The following is a 21,083-nucleotide window of genomic DNA, read 5'->3' as shown; positions in this document are numbered from 1 at the left end:
ATCTAGACTTTTATATCTTAACCGTAACGTCTTTTCACATGGTAACCAGAACCAAAATTTTGTGTTTATCGTCTCATTAGATCACCGTTGAAGATGTGCGATTTAAAATGAGTTTTGACTGAAGTTTCTTTGAAATTTTGATGTTTTGTAGGAGTTATTCAGAAAATTAGCCCTTTATAAATCTTTAAAAATATTGCACTAACTGATTTTCATTTCTCAGAATGGATGGTTCTTCTCATTCCACATCACGTTCCACCTGGAATGTTAAAAAAACCAAGAAGTACGAAGCAAAAAAGAGAAAGTTGGATGCTTTCATGAATTTAATTGCGACTGATGACCGCAAATTGTCGTTGAAAAAGAAAAAGTCGAATGAATCTTTAGAAGAAAGTTACAAAGCGTTAAGAGGAGAGTTACAGAAATATACAAAAAAGAAGGAAAAAGCTCCTTTTTTCTCCCTTACTCCAATTGGTTTTAAAGCTCATGTTGATTTAAGAAACTATAAAACCTCTCCTAAAACATTTCCATTATTCATTCAAGACATTCACCATCTTTTACTCCGCTCACTACTGGGAAGCATTGCACCTTACGATTGTCGGTGGGCAAAGATAGAAAGGCCAGAGAATCTTGTGAAAACTGTTTTGTTGGTGATTGATGGATTAACCAAGAACAGTTTTGTTGGTAATCTTGCTTCCATGCAAGATGTCATAGATATTTTTCCAATTACAGTTGAATATGCTTCTTCAAATTCATCTTTTGCAAATGAGCTGAGCACTTTACATTTAGTATCTGATGCTTATTTTAAAGATAAAATTGCATACTCTTCATTGTTTCCAGTTGAGGAAAAAGTTGTTGATAAAGTTCCAAAAAAGAACAAACTTTCAAAGCTGCATTTGTTATTGAGTCCTGTACAATTGGTCATGGAACATTATCCTTTACCGAAAAGTATTTATGAGCATTCCATCTGCGATAATTATGTTTTTACGAAAGACTTATATTCCCCTGTTACAGATTCATCTCCAATGTTTGCTCTTGATTGTGAAATGTGTCAAACAGTCAAAAGTCATAATGAAGTAACCAGGATTGCAGTCGTAGACGAACAGCTGGAGGTTGTCTACCACAGTTTTGTCAAACCCATTGATAAGGTAGTTGATTATAGAACAAAATTTAGCGGAGTAACCCAAGAGATGTTAAGAAACGTTTATGTTCGGCTTTCAGATGTTCACAAAGAGTTACAAAGGATTTTGCCACGAGATGCAATATTATGTGGTCAATCACTTAACTGTGACTTGCATGCTCTGAGAATGATTCATCCATATATCATTGATACCAGTGTGATATTTAATCAGAGTGGGATAAGAGGGAAAAAGAATTCCCTTAGATCGCTCGCTGCCGATTATTTGAAAGAATCTATACAATTAAGCAAGCATGGGCATAATCCTGTTGAAGATTCAATTGCAAGTATGAAATTAGTTCAGGTGAAATTGGATAATAGCATAGAATTTGGTGATGCCGTTTTAGCCCCTCCCAAAACTGGCGAATCTTCAAGTGCAGATTCTGAAGCTAAAGAACCAGAAAAGGTATCGGAAGAAAATAAAATCAGTCATGATTCTGATTCAGGGTCAAAAGATGGATTTTTTTCCAGAATCGTAAAAGCTTCTAAAAAGGCATGTTTGATAGGGACTTCTGAATCTCTTGCTTCTTACCCTGTTGGTATGCTTCCAGAAGAAATAGTAAAAATTCCGAAATCAAATGCTAAGAAAGTTTTTAAATGTACTTTAAATAATTTAGAAACATATGACTTTCTTGTAACTCACATGCAATTTGAGGATGCAGAAACCAGTTTAACGTTTTCAGAAGTGAATGACAAGATAAAAGAACTTTTTAATTCTTGCCCAAGCCGGACTCTAGTAATGGTTATAGCTTCGGGTGTAACAAAATCTACAACTAATGAGATAAACAGTGGATTGTGTATGACAGCTTTAAAAAAATGATAGAATAATCATTAAATGATAAAATTGAATGTATTATGCATCTTTCTATCGAATTTATAATATGTTATGAAAAGTGAACATGTGTCTGTATGAATATCTTAGTTACTTTCCAGAATTATTTATTTATTAAGGATGCTGGAGGACAAAAAACAATGCTAGTTTAATTTTATCACAGTGATTACTTTCAAAATTATACCATATTGAACCGCACAGTTTAAAGCTGAGATAACTTTGTATTTTATGGAGTTGCCTACACTTGATAAATATTTCACATGAGCTGAAATTTAGCCACATGTAACCTGTGGGACACAATTTAAATACCATTGTTTTAAAAGAAAACCAAACGACATATAGTGTTTCTCTCAGACCAAAAAAGGGGCAGGGTGCTGCGAGATAAAAAAGGCACTAAAATTTCAATTAAAATATTTCCATTGTGATTATTTTTTTTCAATCTAGTTTAAACAGATTGTTAAAAACTTTAAAAAATCAGGTTTGTATTCAAATCAATTATAAAGGAAACAAGGGAGTAATGACCAAAAAAGAAAATTTGAATTTTTGACATCTTGAATTCAAATTATGCTTTTTGCAATCACGAGTGTGCACATAGGTGTGTGTGTGTAGGACATGGACGCAACCGCCCAGGTGGAGCCAATTCTGGTGAACTGCTGGTGGTGGAGGCTTAGGAGCAGCACCCGGAGACTGGTGTTCACAGAGGACCCGGGGAAAGTTTTTTTTTAAGGGGCGGGACGCAGCACCCTCAACTTCAGCATCTGTCCCCCCCCCCCCCCCCAAACATTTGGTTTGATTCATTCCAAACAGTGCATAATCCTTTTTGAACTAATAATGCTAGAAAATTTTTCATTTCAAACATTTTAGTAGCAAGAATTCATTTAACCACATTCATACTGCAATTCATTATAATCTAAATTAAGTTATGCACTTTTAATTGATCTTGGAAAAGATATTCCAAAAATTTATATACATTCCAGAATATTAGTGTTTAAATAGACCGGAGAAAATCCTATACAATTTGGGATATCTTTTGACAAAAATATTTGAGCAATATTCCATAATATTTTAAGGAACCTTTTGTCGTCAAACGTTTATATATTTAATGTTTTAAATGACACTTAAAAAGAAAATAAAAAGATACAACCAGTAACAGGGTCTGAACCCAGCTATATAGGTGGCTGGTACACCAAAAAAGTAGATGGCGGGCTAGATTGGCCTAGCAGCACCCCTAAAGAGATATATATATATATATTTTTACCTAGCAATTTTAATGTCATTATTAATTAAATGAGGTTCTCCACAAAATTGGGGACACAGCCTCAAAGATCGAGACATATGGCCACAGTAAACTCCCTCCTTTCAATTGAAAGCTGCAATTTAATTTTTATCAAATATTAAAATGGGAAAAGTATAAAATACACTTATTAAGTCCAGTCTTCTTTATTTATACTCGTGAATCAGTCAACACATTTTTTGAGCGAACATAAAGTTTGAACTTGGGGAACACGGAGCCCCCTTGCCCCTCTACATGAGCCGCCTAACTCAGCTATGCTGGTTCTAGTCAGTTTGACAATTCCAACAAAGATCAAGACCCCTCGTAAAAAAAAAAAAAACAATTCCTCCTATCTTAAGTAACAACTACTTTCCCAAATACCTACAATTTTACCAAAGTAATTTTTCCTACTTTTAAGATTTTCTTGGAATTTGAAAAGCTTATAATAATGACCCCTTTTTTTGCCATTTGTGGAAAAACTCGGCCTATTAAAATATCCTCCATTTCAATGAGTTAAAATATTTGGATCACGTCAAAATGGAGAAATTGAATTTCACAAACTTTAAATTTATTTAGTAGCTACCATATTTTCCTGCAAATCCACAGATCCTAAAATCGGCCTGAAGAAAAAAAAATCTTTATAATCTGTGGATAAAACAATGTAAAAAACAATGAAGTTTTGCTTTAACATACAATTTTAGTAACTGAATTAAAAACGTGAAGAAGTAATAACTTTTAAGGTATAATCAAAATTAATCTAAAAAATGATTTCTTCTTGAAATCGGGATTATACCACCCTAAATAAATACATATAGACAAAGAAGTAAAAGGTCTAATTTTGTGCAAATGAAGGCTTCGTCCTTTAACTGTATGTTTATTTTAGGTAGCCTGAATCATGTTGGAGAAACATTCAAGCTATGTAAAATAAAAAATCTACAGGCAGCGAAAGAACATTCAAGCTATGTAAAATAAAGTACGGAAAGCAAAACGGTCTCTGTTGGTGGATCCTAATGTAAATACTGAGGCTCAATGCGTTGTTGTTGAGAAAAAAAATCACAGATGATCCACGGCAGCATATAATCTGCACTCTTTAGATTTATTTAACAGATAATCTGCAGATTACAGGCAGGAAAATATGGTACATTTCTTTTTTTTTTGAAAATATTAAAAAATGCAAAATGTTGAAAGATATGTGCAATTCATGTTTGTGTTACTTTTTCTTTTTAACAAAGGCACACCAGTTAGAGGATACAAAAAAAAAAAAAAAAAAAAAAAAAAACTGTCGCACTGGTTCGAAGATGTATAAAAAAAATTAAAAAACCCCAAAGGCCTACTGGTTTGGGGGCGGAAAAAAAAAACACGCACGGGTTTGAGGGTGCACTTGTGGGCCTGTCCGCCTTGGTGTTGTATATAAATCTATATATATATAAATGAATGTTTGTCTGTATATCATCCATGAACTCAAAAACTACCCGGCAGAATTGGCTGAAACTTTCACCATTTGTTATTTTTGGTACTGGGAATGTTTATAGACCAGTTCGAAAAAAATCCGATCGATAGTTCCTTTTTTATTCCAATTTAAGTCACAATCCATTGGATAAATACAAATAAAATTATCGGTTACTGAAATTAATTTGCGTGAAAGATCTCATTGATAAGAAGTTAGTTGTTGCCATTTTTCTTGAGTTTGAACAAATAAATTCTTTCTTTATTGTTTTATAGCTTTTCATGCAACGGGGGGATTTAAAATTTTTTCTATTTGATATTTTTAGCGATTGATTGATCTTGCAAACTGCGTGAGTACAAAATTTGAGTATAGTCACAGCTTCACTTGATACCTGGACCGATTATTATGAAAATTGCTATATATATATATATATATATGTATTTTTCCACGGAGAAGGTGCATAATATGCTCATTGAAGCCACTCGCCACCAGGTGGCACTGCAGAGTAGCAACTTTTGCTCCGTTCAACCGATTGTCATGAAAATCAGTATAATGATATATTTTTTTGTTGGCGTAGCAACGCGCGTCGGGTACAGCTAGTACACAATATAATTTCGGTTTAACGATTTCCTCAATTTAATGATACATTTCACTGGTTCGGATCTAACTACACTAAATGTATATGGTCCTTGATTTTAACGACAACTTTTTCCAGTCTCTTGACAATCATTAAATCGGGGTTATATTTCTAAATTCAAAAAATGGGAAGCGATTGCTAGAGCATTTCTATGGAGTTTCTTGTGATCTACAATATTTTGTATAAAGACTGATAGATGGTAATAAGCGAAAGGCTAAAGTGAAATTCTTGAAAAAAAGGACTTGTTCAATCATGAGTGGCCAAGATGATGTAGAGGAAATATATAATAACTTTTTATAGCTTAATAATTGTACAAGGATGTGATCTATTTTTAAATACTGAAGAAAAAGAAAAGATTTTAAAATTCTCTAGCAATTAAAAAAAACTATGAAGAGAAAAGAGGTTATCAATAAAAAAAATATTTTAATTGCTTTTCTTTTGCGTAGAGTTTTATTTACAAACTTTAAGGCTGTTAGACATTTGGTCAAACATTAATAGGTGTTACAAAAAAATTCTATCGAAGGAAGTGCTGCAAAGTTGCAGTTTTTGTTATTTCATATACTACAGCTAGGATACACTGAGGGTGTAAACTACTTGAACAAAATACTAGGTAACACAAAATAGCTATTTTGATGTTAAAAATCAATCTTTTTATAAGTTTTGTATTTCTCTTGCTTTTAAAAATCATAATTAGCATATTAAAACTATTCTGTATTAATTTTCTATATGGTCTATTATTTTGGGGGTACTCATAAACTGAGGGTCTCCTGGTCTAGCACTAATGGCAAAGAAAGTATGCTTTTGTGTACACTTATTTGTATGTTTTACTGAGTAATTCTGGATTTTTTTATGTTAGGATATATAGGAAATTTAGAAATGTCAGTCAGTTAGCTCACGAAGCTATTCTAATTACGATAATTTTAGTAACATTTTTGAAATCAAATGCAATATGCCGAAAGGTTATTCATTTTTCCTTGACTCCAATTTAAATTTATGGATAATTTTGCTTTTAGAGGATAATCTTTTATTGAATCTATATTACTTTTCCCGCAGGTTGCATTCATGTCGGTCAGTTACCATGCTTTTATTTTTTTTTTAAATTATCTTAAATGAATTTTAAAAAATTCAATTATACCATTAAATTTAGCTTAAAGAAACAAACTTAAGGTAATGTTTTTTTTTGTTTAAAATTTTTTATTGGATATTTTGTGTTGCATGTTTGTAATATCAGTCGATTGCCAATATGTCAGTGAGTTACTAACTTGTCGTAAATACTGCAAATATTTATTTTAGCAATTCAGTGGTCACATTTGTTCTAAACAGTTTCGATTCCATAAAGCGGCTTGTTCAATAAAGCTGGATTTTGTTCTGTTTTTGGCAATTTGATTCATTAAAGCGGTTGACTCAATTAACCACTGGTTCAGTTAACCGGAGTCGTCGACTGTATCAAATCTAAAAAATATAGTTCTATTGCTTACCTTTTATGTAAACTTATTTATTTGTTTCACTGCTTACATTTGAACATTTGCATTTGTACAGTTAGAAAATTTCAGAAATGTCAGTCAGTTACCAACATGTTCTAATTACTGTAATTTTTATTGTAGCTATATTTTCCAACTCAAATGCCATAGGCCGAAAGTTAATTCATTGTTCTTTGATCCTATTTGAATTTAATAAAAATTCCTTTTACTTTCAGAAAAAATCTCTTATTGAATCAGTATTACTTTTCACATAGGTTGCATTCATGTCAGTCAGTTACCATGCTTTTTAATTTTTTTTCTAAAATCACCCAATATGTCTTTTGGAAATTCAATTATACCATGAAATTCAACTTAAAAAGTTCAATATTCGAGAAGATATCTTTTTAAAAATTAATATTTTGTGGTTTATGTTTCAAAATACTTATTGTTTTGTTCTATGAATGTCAGTCAGTTACTCGTGGAATTGCCCTCTAATATTTTCCCAAAGAAAAGTCCTGTCCTGCTCTACTTTTTTCTTACACTTTTGATTTAAATTTAGTGCACACATTTATTTTGCTTAATACATCACTGCTTTAGTGCACATTTCAGTTAGAGTGATTGGATACCTATTTTAAAAATTTGTTTGCTTTTATGTAACATATTCAAAAAGGCTTTTTAAAAAAGCACAAAAGAATGGTTGAATTCAAAAACTTTACCTCAACAAGTTACAAGTGAGTTTTAATAAGTGATTAGATTTTCTCTCTCTCTCTTTTTTGGTATGTTTAAGTTATTCACTTATATTTGACCTTATTATTTTTTTCTTGGCATTAACAAATATGAAGATCAAGCTAAGGCAGCATTAAAACGTTTTATTTTTAACTGTTTGAGCTTATTTAATCAAAAAATAATATTGAAATTACAATGGAAAAAATGATTTTGAGAAATGTCCTAGAAAAGGAATTTTTAAACACACGTGAAAAAAAAAATATGTTAAAAGAAAAAAAATAAATAAGTAAAAATGTTAAGACAGACTAAGAATATGGAAAAAATGCCTGAATCTGGGAAACTTGAAATGTCTGCATATTCATTACCAGAGCATTAGAATTCCCAGATTATTGCTATCTTAAGTGTTTCCAACCAAAACTATAGATCAATTTTCTTCTAAAATCGTAAGAAACTCCAAGATTAAAAGCTGGTGAACAATATTGATTTTTACAGATGGCATTCGCTTAAATCAATTTGGATGCAACTGGATTGACATTTTCGAGTGGGCGTGGCAAGAAGACAAATTTACAAATCCTCATATACTGAAAACAAAAGATAACAAAGGGTGAAAAGAAAGATCAGTGCAAAATTTGTCTAGTCAAAGGAACAGAATCACATAAAAAATCCAAACTATCGAGTTTTTCAAAAGCGAATGCAATCAAATTTTGAAATGAGCAAAAAATCGGATTAAGCCGAAAAATCGTAAAAACAAGCTCTAAATGCATAAACTTGATGATATTCTGCCAAACATGTTAAAGGAAGTGTCACAGAAAATGAAAAATGGCAGTTTTGGGGCAAGTTTGTCCGATTTTGGCGCAGAAAAGTTCATTTGACGGCCTTTTGGAGCAGTTTGCACATTCCTGTACCCTAATGTGGGACACCTTATTTTGAAGTGTCCCAGAGGCAAATCTAGCAACCAATCTTTTTTTTTTCAAAAAATTCTTTTGTTAGTTTCAAACTGCTAAATTTATGTTCACAGGTACATCATAACCTGCTTTGAAGTTAGACCCTTTCTTAAAGAAGTTGGTTGGACGCTGGCATTATGTTTGCCAGCTTCCAGTCTACTGACAGTTCCAATTTATTGAAAGTAATGCCAAATTAAATGAATGAATTTAATCTGGAAAAGTTTTAAATTTATACAGCAACTACAAAAGAATTTGTATCATATTGGTTCGTGAATTTCTATACACTAACAAAAAATATCGACACATATTCAAAGGGAATTTGAAAATGCTTATAAAAAATTTAAAATATAGATCCGTCACTTGTTTTACTAGCACTATAATAATAACAACATTACTTCCCCTTAAGAAATAAAAAAGTGTATCAAATAATGTTTAGTATTGAACAAAATACAACAATAAATAAAATTTTTATTCTTTGATAATTTAAAATATAACAGAATTAAATTATTAACTCTAAAATATACAATTAATGTGACTTGCTTATGATACAAAAATTTCACTGGAAATATTCATCTATCCTCTTCATTTTATTGTCCATTTTTGACAATTTGTTGCTCCCAAATTCTTTGAAGTGCAGCTTCCTGAAAAAAGAAAAGAAAAAATATGACACATTTTTCCAAGATTTGAAAAATGCCATGTGTTTGAATGATGAATACATTTGAGGCAGTGAGAAGCAAAGGGATATAAGTGTCAAAATTAAAAATTTGAAGACAACCAGTACAAATGCATGAAATACACCTCCAACTCAGTCATTCCAGCCGAGGACTGCAGTTTTGTGCTTATTAGCACTCATCAGCCTGGCTTAGGAAGTGACTGAGCTGGAGGTGGAAAACCTCTTGAGGAAGCCAAGAGTGCCAAACAAACTGGTAGCTAAGATAGACTTAGCACTGGCAGTACAAATGGTAGGTGAACCTCTCCTCTGTCTTGGGGCAAGAGATAGTAGTCCTGGTAGATGCTACTGTACAGCACGATTTGGGGGAAAAAAATCAATGAAAACCTACCACGGAAATTATCTTTATACGCATTTTACTCAAAACTTGAAAATTTCCACTTACATCCCTTTGCTTCTTACTGCCTCATTTGTGCTACAGTGGCATAATAGCACAAAATGAGTCTGTAGGTAAATTTTGGAACAAGCTCACAAAGGGTTAAGGATCTTGTTTTCATTAAAGTTGATTGCTAGTGTCTCGCAGAACTTCCAATTTGCTTATTTAGTATTAGTGATATAATTACGATGGGCATACGTCCAAAACCAGGTAGCCTGTCCCCTTGTCCCCAGATAGTCGCAAGACTAAAATGTCTCCTTTTCGAAAAATACAGAATGGGACACAAAGTATTTTTCAGCTGAAAGCCATTGGGTGGAATTGTTTAAGCTTTATATTATATCAGTAATTTGAATAATGGAAACTTTCACATAGTTATTGAATATATATTATGTCAGGCCTGCAGGCCTTATGTTATGGGCGTTTTATGTTAGCCTGCAGGCCTAATATATATTATGTCAGGTTTTGCAACAGTCAGGCCAGCTTTAGTGCACTGGTAGAAAGGAGATTTTTGCTTCGTTATGAATAATTTGAGATAAAAAAAGTTGCAAATTACAGTTCTTAAACCAGTGTTCATTATAAAAGTAAATTGCATGAAACCCGGCCAATGATTTCATTCTTACTCAAAATCAGCAACCAATATATAATACAGTTCAACCGCGCTAAAGAGAATCTTCAATGGGCTGGCTTAGAAGATCCTTGTTGCCGAGAGTTTGCAATGGGGGAGTTGGGGTTAATGACCAAGATTTAAAAAATTTAACATATATCATAAAAATGTATTATTATTTGTTACATAAAACACAGTAATTAAATATGACATTAATTAAACCATTTAATAAGTTCATTAGATTAACTACAACTAGCTGTGTTATAGTGTTTGTATCTTACGTAGGAAAAATATTTTAAGGCAAGTTTAGTTTGAGACTTTTTACAACTTCATAAGTAACACAAAGCAATTTTAAATGAAAAAATCCATTCAAGTGTCACATAAAAGGTTACCTTTTTTTGTTTACTGCAATGTCATTTGATAAGATTTCTTTGATAGCAACTCTGTTTAAACAGTTGTCAATGTGTACATTTAGTTCGGCTAAGCTAGTCACATTTTGATTCAACATGCACACAGGACAAGAATAGCTTGTTAAACAATCATTGAAAACAGCACTGTTATCTGTATCACTTAGAACAGAAGCATCAACAGAAAGTTCTGCAACAGAATTATTAGCTGTTGATATATTTGTGGATATGTTTAACTCTAGACTTTCAGTGTTTTCATGCTCTGCTTGATTAACCGTTTGAAGCTGCTTTTTATCCTTTAAGCAGGTGTTTACATGTTCGTTAAATGCTTTAGAATACGTTTCATATTTCTCTTGACAGATTGGGCAAGTAAAAGTTTGAAGCAGTTTTGAAGGACTTGGCACTTTTGTGGACATGGCCTGCAAAAAATCTGTCAACTTAACAGGTTGTTTCTCACTATTTGGCAGTTCCCCTTCAGGCATCAACTTTTCCATTCGTATGCCTACAAAAAAAAAAAAAAAAATATATATATATATATATTATCAAATTAATGTACTTTACATTAAAAAAAACTTTTTTTCCCATAAATAAAAACTATGTCTCCCTTCCCCTTATTTGCAGATTGCAATAGTAGGGGGAGTCGGGGCTTGTTAGATTGTCTCAATGATTATAATATAACTTTTTTTTAAAAATTTATGACCAACAAATAGCACCTACACCCTACAGTCTTACAAATCTTATAATGAAATCACATGGTACAGTTATATTGAATAAATTTCCTTTCAGTAGCAAATATCATTGTTATTTTGGCAGGAGTAGCTTTTGTAAGTTTGCAGCTTTTTTTAACTAGTATGTTGTGGCCATCACGAAACTTTCTTCTATATATATATTTTTTTTTCTGATCCCTCCCCATGCTTGATGAGGAAGCAATATTCCCAACAAAAACGAAATTACACATGCAAAAACTTGATGACCATCCCAATGTCTGAATTATTGCAAAAGCAAAGCAAAGAGCGAAAATTGAAAGTTATTTTAAAAGCCTTGCTTGAATTAATTACAAATATTTTATTTGTTAACAAACATAAGATGGCAACAGTTAAAAATTTTAAATCATTGAGATAATATTTCCGATCATTTCCATACAATTAAAATCATGAGAAATAAGCAGACGGCAATCTATTACGATTTATCTTTCTTATTGTTGCATTAATAAAGCTATTTTTATTCGCAAAAAAAAAAAAAAAAATCAACACCTATTGGAGCGATTGGCGTCAAAATCGAACCGAAGCCTGTTTACATATGGATTCACATATATTCCAAATTTCAACCAGAACGTAGCATTACTTCTTGAAATAGGGCACTCACAATGGAAAAAAAGAACGGGTGATTGCGCTACCCCCCCTTTTTAGCTGTTGACACCAAAATAAAATCAGCTCTTATACCCACTAAGGGCTACTCGCCGATAAATTTTTCTTTCATTCCGTTCATTATTTCTTGAGATACAGCAGTCACAATGGACGACAAAAAACGTTCTATAGCTCAACCTCCGTTTGAGTTATTGACACCAAAATTGAATCTACACCTGTTCCTGTTAATGGCAACACATGGAACAAATTTTGTTTGATTCCGCCAGTTACTTCCTGAGGAATAGCAAGCACGCGCAACTCAAAAAACGTCCCATTGCTCCACCCCCCTTGGAGGAATTCGCGCCAAAAAGCAATGGGCACAAGTTCACATAGCGGCACATATGTGTACTAAATTTCGTTCGATTTCATGTGGTAGTTTTTGCTGTAGAGCGGCCACAAAAAACTGGTCACACACAGACGTGACACACATACACACACAGATACATTTTCCAAAAATAGTCGAAATGGACTCAATACACCTCAAAACGTTCGAATCCGTCAAAATTCGAAATTCGAAAATTTGCACGAATCCAATACTTTCTTCTATATATTAGATATAGAAGAAAGTAAAAACGGTTTTCATAAAGAATAGAATGAGAAGAATAGAATAAAATATAATTTCCTCTCCTTTTTTTTTCAATGTGCCTCCCTAAAACTTTTGTTTGATTCAAAACAGTTATATTCTCAGAATTTGTACCTGCTTCGATGATGCAATGGAAACAAACGTTTTGAAAACCAGGAGAGAGGAATATTTTTGTGCACTAGGAAAAAATAGAGAATCATTGCAAGAATTTTCTATTTTGTGTGTCTGTGACTGTGCATCTATGATTCATGAAACAAAGGGCGTCTTGCAGTGCCCCCTCATTTTGTGACGCCCGGGACGATTGACCCCCCTCCCTACCCGTTTGGACGGCCCTGTTCATACGTAGTTAATTTTATAAAGAAGCAACACTCTATGTACATACCAACAACAAAGAAATGAGATTGTAAATGCAGACATATAAATCATACCCATTAGTCGGAGTGTAAGTGGATGAGGAGCGCTAGCTGAAATTTCAAAATCCAGTAGTTTCTTGGCTGCCTTACAAATTATTTCTTGATCATCAGTATGGTATGCTAAAGAATGATTTCTTGTATGGGTTTCGAAATTAGACGTCTTAATTTTCAGAACCACAACTTTACCCTGAAAAAGAATGTATAATTTTACTAAATTTTTTTACAATTAATTTATAAATGGTATTTAAAAATACATTGTCGCAAACTCAAATTCTACCAGAGAGATTTATTTCCTCACTCCCCTCCCAGTTTCACTTAAAGTCACCCCACAAAAGAAATCTTAAAATATGTCTTTGACACAAGTTATAGAGACATTATTAGAGACAAGTTATATAGTGATTATATATGCTATTAATGAGCATCTGCCATGAGTAGTGTTTTTTTAGGATAGAATTTTTTGAGAATGCAACAAAATGTAAACTAATCAGTTATGCACTTCACTAAGGGAAGTGCATAATTTAAATGAAACAAGAATATACTGGAACTATAATCAATGTTGTGTACCTATGGATCTAGCACCCCTCCCCCCTCTCACCATTTCATAGAAATTCAATAAAATCAAGAGCTTTAGCAATTCATTATGAAATATCGATAGCGTTCCTTCTTGAACAAAAAATAGCATACATTTTTCAGTTATATTTATAACAAAGCATTTCTTTTCCCAAATTGAAACTAATTTTGAAAGGTTTGCTTAAAATACCAGAAAAATATGTGCACAATAAACATAATTTACCCATTTACTAAAAGAAAAAAAAAACTTATATAGGAAAATGTAAAACAAAAATCGAAACCTAACAAAGATTCTACTATGATTATAAAACTTAAACAAGAATAAAAAGTACAGCTTTGGCATGGGAGGGCGCAAAGCCATTGCAAGGGCAAAAAACTGGTGTGTGAAAGTGTATGGGGAGGGGGCGCTAGGTAGTTTTTTATTATTATTTTTTGAAACTAATAAAAATAGAGAGATGGATAGCATTTTTCAGCTTCTGTTTCTCTGTACCTCCCTCTGGCAAATTTTCGAAATTGAAACCAAACATGCAATTGTAGATTATCTTCAACTATTTTAGAAAAAGGGGGCTAAGGGTGATCTCCCCGGAAAAATTTCAAAATTACAGTTTGAAAAACAGTCTCAGATAATTTTAGGTGAAGCCAGAGGGAGGAGAAACTTGAGGCTGTCTCCAGAAATTTTTGAAAATTGAAGCTCCAAAAACATAATTTCTGACAACCTTTGATGATATTAAGGGGCAGAGTTTTCGGGGATTCCCTCGGAAATTTTTTGAAATTGAAGCTAAAGTTTAAGACAATCATTAATGTTGTTGGTGAGAGAGTGGGAAACATTTCCCTGTAAAATTTTTGTTGCTGTCGCTTTAAAATGTTTTAAACGATATTTGGTAATGCTTGTGGGTGGTGTTTTTTTCTCTTTTTAAATAGTATCACATAATATATTGTGTGTATTTCAATGTTTTGAAAATGATTTCAAAATATTTCTTTTCCTATTGCGAGTTAAAATGCTGCCCCCATCTTCAAAACAAAGGATTATCTGGAGTGGAAAGTCAGCCCTCACTCCTCCCAGATATGCCACTGTTGTATAAAAGACTTTGTTCACCAGAAAATACTCCATACAAGAAAAATACTTCTTTTTTTTGAGCATTAGGGATTGTTTCTTTTTTTCTTCTAGCTCTATTGTTACTCATTTTTCTACCAAAAAAAATCCTTAAACTATTTCACTTTAGATAGCTGGATATTGTTTCGAAAGAGACTTTAAAACTATCAAATCCTCAGATTGGAGAAGTCAGGCAAAAATAGATCTAACTGGATGACATTTCTGGAAAAGGCCAGGAAAGGACCCACAATGGGTTGTTGAGCCAGTGATGATGATTTTATTTTACAGTAATAATATTTTTCAGAAATAATCTTAGCAAATTTTTCCCTCTCTTGCTGTTGCATCCCTGGTGAGAGCCAGTCCCGCAAACCAGTTTTCTAAATTAGCAAGAATCAAGTATCAGAGTTGGTTATTTTTAGTTTGGACATGCCCTTGAGGAATTTCTTTCTATGCCTCAGAATAGAAACACTCAAACGAAGAATATTTCGTTTGATTTATGTATGACAAAATGTTTTACCATCAATTTACGTGATTTGAGATCTTCTATCATTTCTTCACAGAGATCCATACACCGTTTGTATAGTTCATCACGCTGATGTGTGTCTTTAAATGTATGCTCAACTCCTATACTTTTTCTAACGTAATCACTGAAAATAAAAAATGTATGATAAATTATGCATAATATTATAGCACCTAAAAAAATTCCGTTGCGCTTTTTGACAAAGTTGTATTGTTCAAAAACATATAGAAGAATTTTTATTTTTCACTTTAAGAAATTTTCGCATAAAACACGATTTCCTTTTAAAATTAGCAAGAAAATGCACGCAAATCTGTAGAAACACACAAAGGAAACAATGCACATTTTCTTTTTATCTGCAGCACATATTACCTGAAAGGTAATCTTTATTGTATTTGTAACAAAAACTAGATTTTTTTTCTTTCAAAGTACTGCATTTATCCCTAAAGGTTGGATTATTATACTTTGATGTTATTTGAACAAAATTTTTTAAGTATGTATTAAATGTATGGAAACAAATCACCCAAAATGTTAGAAATACTAGTGTTCTCGCTTCATATCATCCTACTAGAAACTAAAATTTGAACTTAATTAGATTTTAAAATGTTCGTTATATTTTAAAATATTTATGCAAGCTTAGTATAACAAAGACAAGCAATTAATTAAAGAATTTGGATTAAGTTGCAGGAGGCATAGTAGGAAATCGTTTAAAGTATGGAAATACACTAAAAGCTGAAATAAAAAAAATGCTATATTTATACTTTCTCCTTGTGGCCCCTGATTTTACCTAACATTTCTCTGACATTTACGACAATTCTTGGGTTTTCAAAAATGCATGAAATCAATGCACATTTCGTATAATTTATACATGAGATAAAATTTCCAAAAAGAAAAATCCATTCAAAAACAACTAATTTTTTTAAAAGAAGGTAGCATTTTCAGGGAAGAAAAATACTCTTATATATGCTAAACATTTATCATATTGAACAAATTAGCTAACAAATTTTAGGAATGAAATTTGCATATTATTTTGAAATTTTATAAACCTCAATAAGTTTAATGCTTTAATGAGCATTTTTCAGGCATTAAAAAGCAACACAAAATGTAACTATTATTAGTGTCTTATTTTCTTCTGAAAGAAAACCGATGATACATCTAAACATTATTTTGCTCCCTGGGGTAGATAATTTACTGTTACAAGCAGTTCAACAGAGCATAACTTTTCCTTTTTAAGAAATATAAGTTCCAATGTCGCAAAGCAACCATGGTCACGTTTTATAGAAAGAGGCTGTAACAGAATGTATGAAATAAAATTTCAGTTCTGGAAGCAAGTTTTCAATAGGTTGAGTCATAGGCAGCTGGTGCACAAAAAAAAGTGAGGGATCAAAAGAGGTTGAGGGAGGGGGGGGGGGTTAGGGAGCGCTACCCCAAAAGTTGATTTTGTCCTCGATTTTCGTAAATTGGAGCTATTTATTATTGTGTTTTCACATTACTGATTAAGTGACCTCTGAAAAATGTGGAATGTGACCTAGAAAATCGGAACTAATGACCATCGTGGAATCCCTCCTTCCAATTAAAAGCTCCATTTTTATGAAATAGCATGAAAAAAGTCCATTTATTTAATTTTTAGTTTTCTTTTCATGAAATAAATCACTGTATGGAAAAGTGAGGGGGCAAGGCCCCTTTACATTTGGAAGTGAGGGGGCAGCCGCACCCCAGTACGAGCCACCTATGGTTTAACTATAGCAGAAGGGTTTTCCTTCAGCGTTACTAATTTTTCAAAGCAGTGTTGTGTTAAAAAAGATTTCTGCTAATATGTAATTGTTTAGCTGGCTTATAAACACTGACTAATCAGACAGGGCTAATGACAACAGGGTTCAAAAATATCCGATATTTTGATATATATCCGATATTTTCAATCAGTACAAACTAAAGCCTTCAAAATAGTAAATGAGTCCTCAAATCACTCTTTATTTTCTTCTATTATTGTTACAATATGTAGACTTAAAATTAAGGTTTCTTTCATTACTTATATCTAATATTTCATTTTACATTTTTATCAATTTTTAATGGAGTTAATTTAGCATTAGCTCTTTTACTCATTTTTCTTCCTTACACAGTTGTATGATTCAGAAATAAAAAATATGCATTAGTTGGTGCACAATCATAAGACATTTTCTTTTTTTTTCTGACCAATGTTTAATATTTAATTATGCACTTTTAATAGGAATTACAATTGTTACATTGCTAATTTATTTATGAACATAAAATAAAAAGTAATATTACATTACTTTGTCACATTAATCATGGATTAATATATCATAAAAATACAGTACATAACTTTTGGTTATTTTAATAAAAAATAAACAAAATTACTAAAATAATTATATTTAATAATTTTTATATTGAAAAAAACGGTAGTTGAAAAAATAAATATCGACCGATATATATCGGTCAAACCCTGGATGACAATCATATTAATCTTATTTATTTGAAAAATATGTCGTTTGTTTATATTTTTAATTCAGAAGTAGTTTGTAATTTAAAAATGTTACCTTTTTACAGTAGTGCTTCCTATGCCTAAACCTACTCTGATATAAAAATCTACAGATATGGTAGAGAACAAAACACCAACAATGTCCCTTTTCTCCCATATGTCAGCACACGTATGAATTCCAATTGCATTTAGAATTTGGCCTTGAACTGGACCTATACCAGAAATCTAAAAGGGGAAAAAACCAAAGAGTCAAGCTCGAACTTAATAGTAACGCTACAAAATCAACACAAATAATGAACTGAGCATTAAATGCATTAGAGAAAACAAATTTGTTCCTTTTCTGTTTTAGTAATTTACAGTACTGTTTAAATTTCTTACATAAATTTGATCATTTCGCCAAATAAAGCTGTCAGACAGGTTCTTCTTTTCCATAACGTGCAGACAGTGGGCTATTTATTTCATAAGAGAAATTATGATTGATTGGTTCACAAAAAGCGCAGTTATTAAATGTGACTCTATTATGATAAAAACTAATAAACTTTCTTCAACATTAGAAATCTGCTCATGAAATATTGAAAGTAAAGAAATACTACTGTATATACTGAATACTGCTGATAGGTGCAGGGCCATCATTTAGGGGGGATTAGGAGGGGTCAATTGCTCTCCCTCCCACTTAGAGAAATTCAACATATCTACATTTATGTGGGCTTGTTTTTGATTCTTTCAGATATAGTAAACTTAGACCAATAAAGTCAAACCTCATGAACACGAAGTTGCTTAGCACAAAAAATTGTTTTATACGAAACACTCATTTGGTCCCGTGAGTTAAAAATAATTTCGTACTTCATCGGATAAGAAAAAAATTGGTTAACATGAAATAATTATCACGGCTGCATGAATTCAGTGTTAAAAATGAGGTTCAACTGTACACCCTCAAGCTCAGTTTTGGTCACGATCAATGGCACTAATTATAGCTACAGCAATGATTACAACAATGGCAATATATCAAACACATTAGATGTTACAAATTTTTATAAAATCTTCAGTTAGTAAATTATTAATCAGAAAATATTAGGAACAAAGAGTCACTTTACTTTTTTGACAGGCAAAGTTGAAATGAAAGATTTCACAGCCTCCACTGTTGAACATATTTGGTATTGACCATTTGGTTTGTTTTGATCAGAGCATACTTTTGCTAGCATTGTATTTGGCGCTATGCCTACAAATGAAGAGATTGTGTAAGAAAATTTAAGTGAATATAATGGATATTTTAGGTCTCATTAACCTCAAGAGTGACTTAGTTTTCTAATAAGAAATGAACAAGAAAAATAAAATAAAAACAAAAAATTTCTAACTTATCAATAAAGCTCTAGACTAGGAATTTTGAATAGTAGCCACTGGCTACCAGTCATACAAAATGGTGCCTACTTTTGACTTTTGGCAACCAATTTTTTAAAAGAATATTATTCAGTGCAAAATATAAATAACCTTCAGGGAGTTTGTTACGAATTACACTGCCAAGGTGGAGTCGGCAGATACTCTTAACTTCTCAGTATTGGAAGCATGTTGTCATAGTTCGATATACAATATGCTTTTTAACAGATAAAGAAACACATGGACGCCACATTTGCTGACCAAGACTTGATTTTTTGGTAGCCATTTTCAATGAAATGGTCTCCAGTTGTTGAATGCTAATCTAGAGCTTTACTTACCAACGTTTCATTTGAATTAAACATTTTATAACACATTCAGATATTTCTGTAGTATGCATTGTGGGTAATAGAGATGAGTTCGGGCTCATTTATGAGAGCCTGGGCCCGCCCGAGCCCGGGTGATATTGTCTCGAACCAAAATCTGAGCCCGCAGGAAACTTTCTTGTATCAAAAACCTCCTATAGTCTGACATGATTTAATGAAATGTTAGTATCAGATGTTGTTTTACAACAACTAAATATGGGTACTCATATTGCAACTGCGATTGTTTTTTTATTTTTAATCTCTCTGTTAATGAAAAATGTTATGTTAAATATTCTTCGTCAATGGAAATTTCTAAATTTTCTCAAAATGCTCCACTTCAAATGCATTACTCTGTGACATATTTCCATAGTAATCGCAAATAAAAATATATATATCAATTAAACATTAATTAATTTTTCTTTTGGTTAAATTTTCATGGATTGAATTGATTTAAATATTAGTTTCCTTTTCTCACAGCATGATGATTTTTTTTTGCTTTGAATTTGTTTGGAGATGGACGATTGAATATTTTTACTAGAGTCTGAGCCTGCTCGAACTCGAAACCTATCTTCGGTTTTAGAGCCCGAGCCCATCTCATCTCTAGTGTGTAACAAATAATATTTAAAAAATTTTTAATAACAAAAAAATAAACTTAGAAATTATCAAATACAGGTTGGCTCTCTATTTAACGACGCTCAACTAACTAGCGCTATTAACTATCGCTCTATTCAAGACGACTTGTCACGGTCCCCGGATGCTCCACTGTAATTTTAAAAGCATTCTATTTAAGGACACATTCTACTTAAGGACGATTTTTTTGTGGTCCCTCGAAAGCCGTTGAATAGAGAACCAACTGTACTAGAGTTTAAGTTTTCAGTAAGAACAAGAGAAAGTTAACCCCTTCCTCTCCAGATAAGGTGTAGCAGCAATACTTTGTAAAACCAGATAGGACTATTGTGCAATGAGGTTTTATCAATGAAGTTATCGCACCAATGACTAATTTAATTAGTGCATTTTTAGTTGCAGAGTGTAACTGGAGTCCTTTTCAGAAAACAATACCTGTATTTGAAATTATGACTTTATTTCCTCCTTGGTGATATGATATAGTGGTATCCTAGGCAAGCTATTTACATATGAAATATGATATTGCAAAATAAGTTCTCTCGAAGCATAGATAGTTTAGTAAAACAGGCAAAACCTTTATTTGTAAATTTGAGTTATGACAAATGAAGAATCATTTATGCAATAGAAGTTTCAGTTATTTAAACTTAAGGTTTGCAGATAAAGTTTACAGTTATAAAATGCCTATTCGAGAGCATGAGGGCTAGCAGCTGACTTGGCTGACTATGAAACTAAAATACGGCGCCTTAAAAGAGAGAGAGCAACTGAGCTACAGAAGCAACATATATAGTCAGCCAGAGTCATTTGCATGTGAAATGCGCATTTCCCGATGTTAGAACGGCGGGCAATCAAATGGATAAGGAACTTCGTCATTTCATGATGTAAGGCACGCACGTGTCTAAGATCGGGAAATACGTTACATACATTGAAATGAGTATTTGTGACTTTGCAAGATAAAAGAAAATAGGGATTTAATTAAAGCCAAATATATCAAAATAAACAAATAATTGATAATATTATTTGGAATTCCCAACAAGGAC

At 32.2% G+C, this 21,083-nt stretch overlaps 2 protein-coding genes across 3 annotated transcripts in view; one reads left to right on the top strand and one right to left on the bottom strand.

Moving 5' to 3' along the window:
- Positions 1-51: 51 nt before the first annotated feature.
- On the top strand, positions 52-1,991 carry LOC129233908 (RNA exonuclease 5-like). Its single transcript, XM_054867835.1, has one exon. The coding sequence runs from the start codon at positions 222-224 to the stop codon at positions 1,989-1,991; it is 1,770 nt and encodes a 589-aa protein (XP_054723810.1). The 5' UTR covers positions 52-221.
- A 6,978-nt stretch (positions 1,992-8,969) lies between these two features.
- Positions 8,970-21,083, bottom strand: part of LOC129233907 (DNA polymerase kappa-like) — a 34,320-nt gene continuing 22,206 nt past the window's right edge. The window contains exons 5-10 of one of the 2 annotated variants that reach the window (XM_054867833.1): positions 18,781-18,905; positions 17,745-17,911; positions 15,190-15,319; positions 13,025-13,196; positions 10,593-11,109; positions 8,970-9,131 (exon numbers count right to left, since the gene is read on the bottom strand). In XM_054867833.1, the coding sequence (XP_054723808.1) occupies positions 9,047-9,131; positions 10,593-11,109; positions 13,025-13,196; positions 15,190-15,319; positions 17,745-17,911; positions 18,781-18,905 (1,196 nt within the window). In that variant the 3' untranslated portion in view covers positions 8,970-9,046. The remainder of the gene's footprint in view (positions 9,132-10,592; positions 11,110-13,024; positions 13,197-15,189; positions 15,320-17,744; positions 17,912-18,780; positions 18,906-21,083) is intronic. The other variant, XM_054867834.1, reaches the window with a different exon arrangement.

This window comes from Uloborus diversus, unplaced genomic scaffold (assembly GCF_026930045.1).
Source record: "Uloborus diversus isolate 005 unplaced genomic scaffold, Udiv.v.3.1 scaffold_795, whole genome shotgun sequence".
Classification (NCBI taxonomy): Eukaryota; Metazoa; Arthropoda; class Arachnida; order Araneae; family Uloboridae; genus Uloborus; species Uloborus diversus.
This window is presented reverse-complemented; position numbering and strand designations above follow the sequence as displayed.

What these genes read in the sequence shown, in the direction of transcription:
- LOC129233908 (XM_054867835.1), top strand. Translation starts at nt 222, where the DNA reads ATGGATGGTTCTTCTCATTCCACATCACGTTCCACCTGGAATGTTAAA.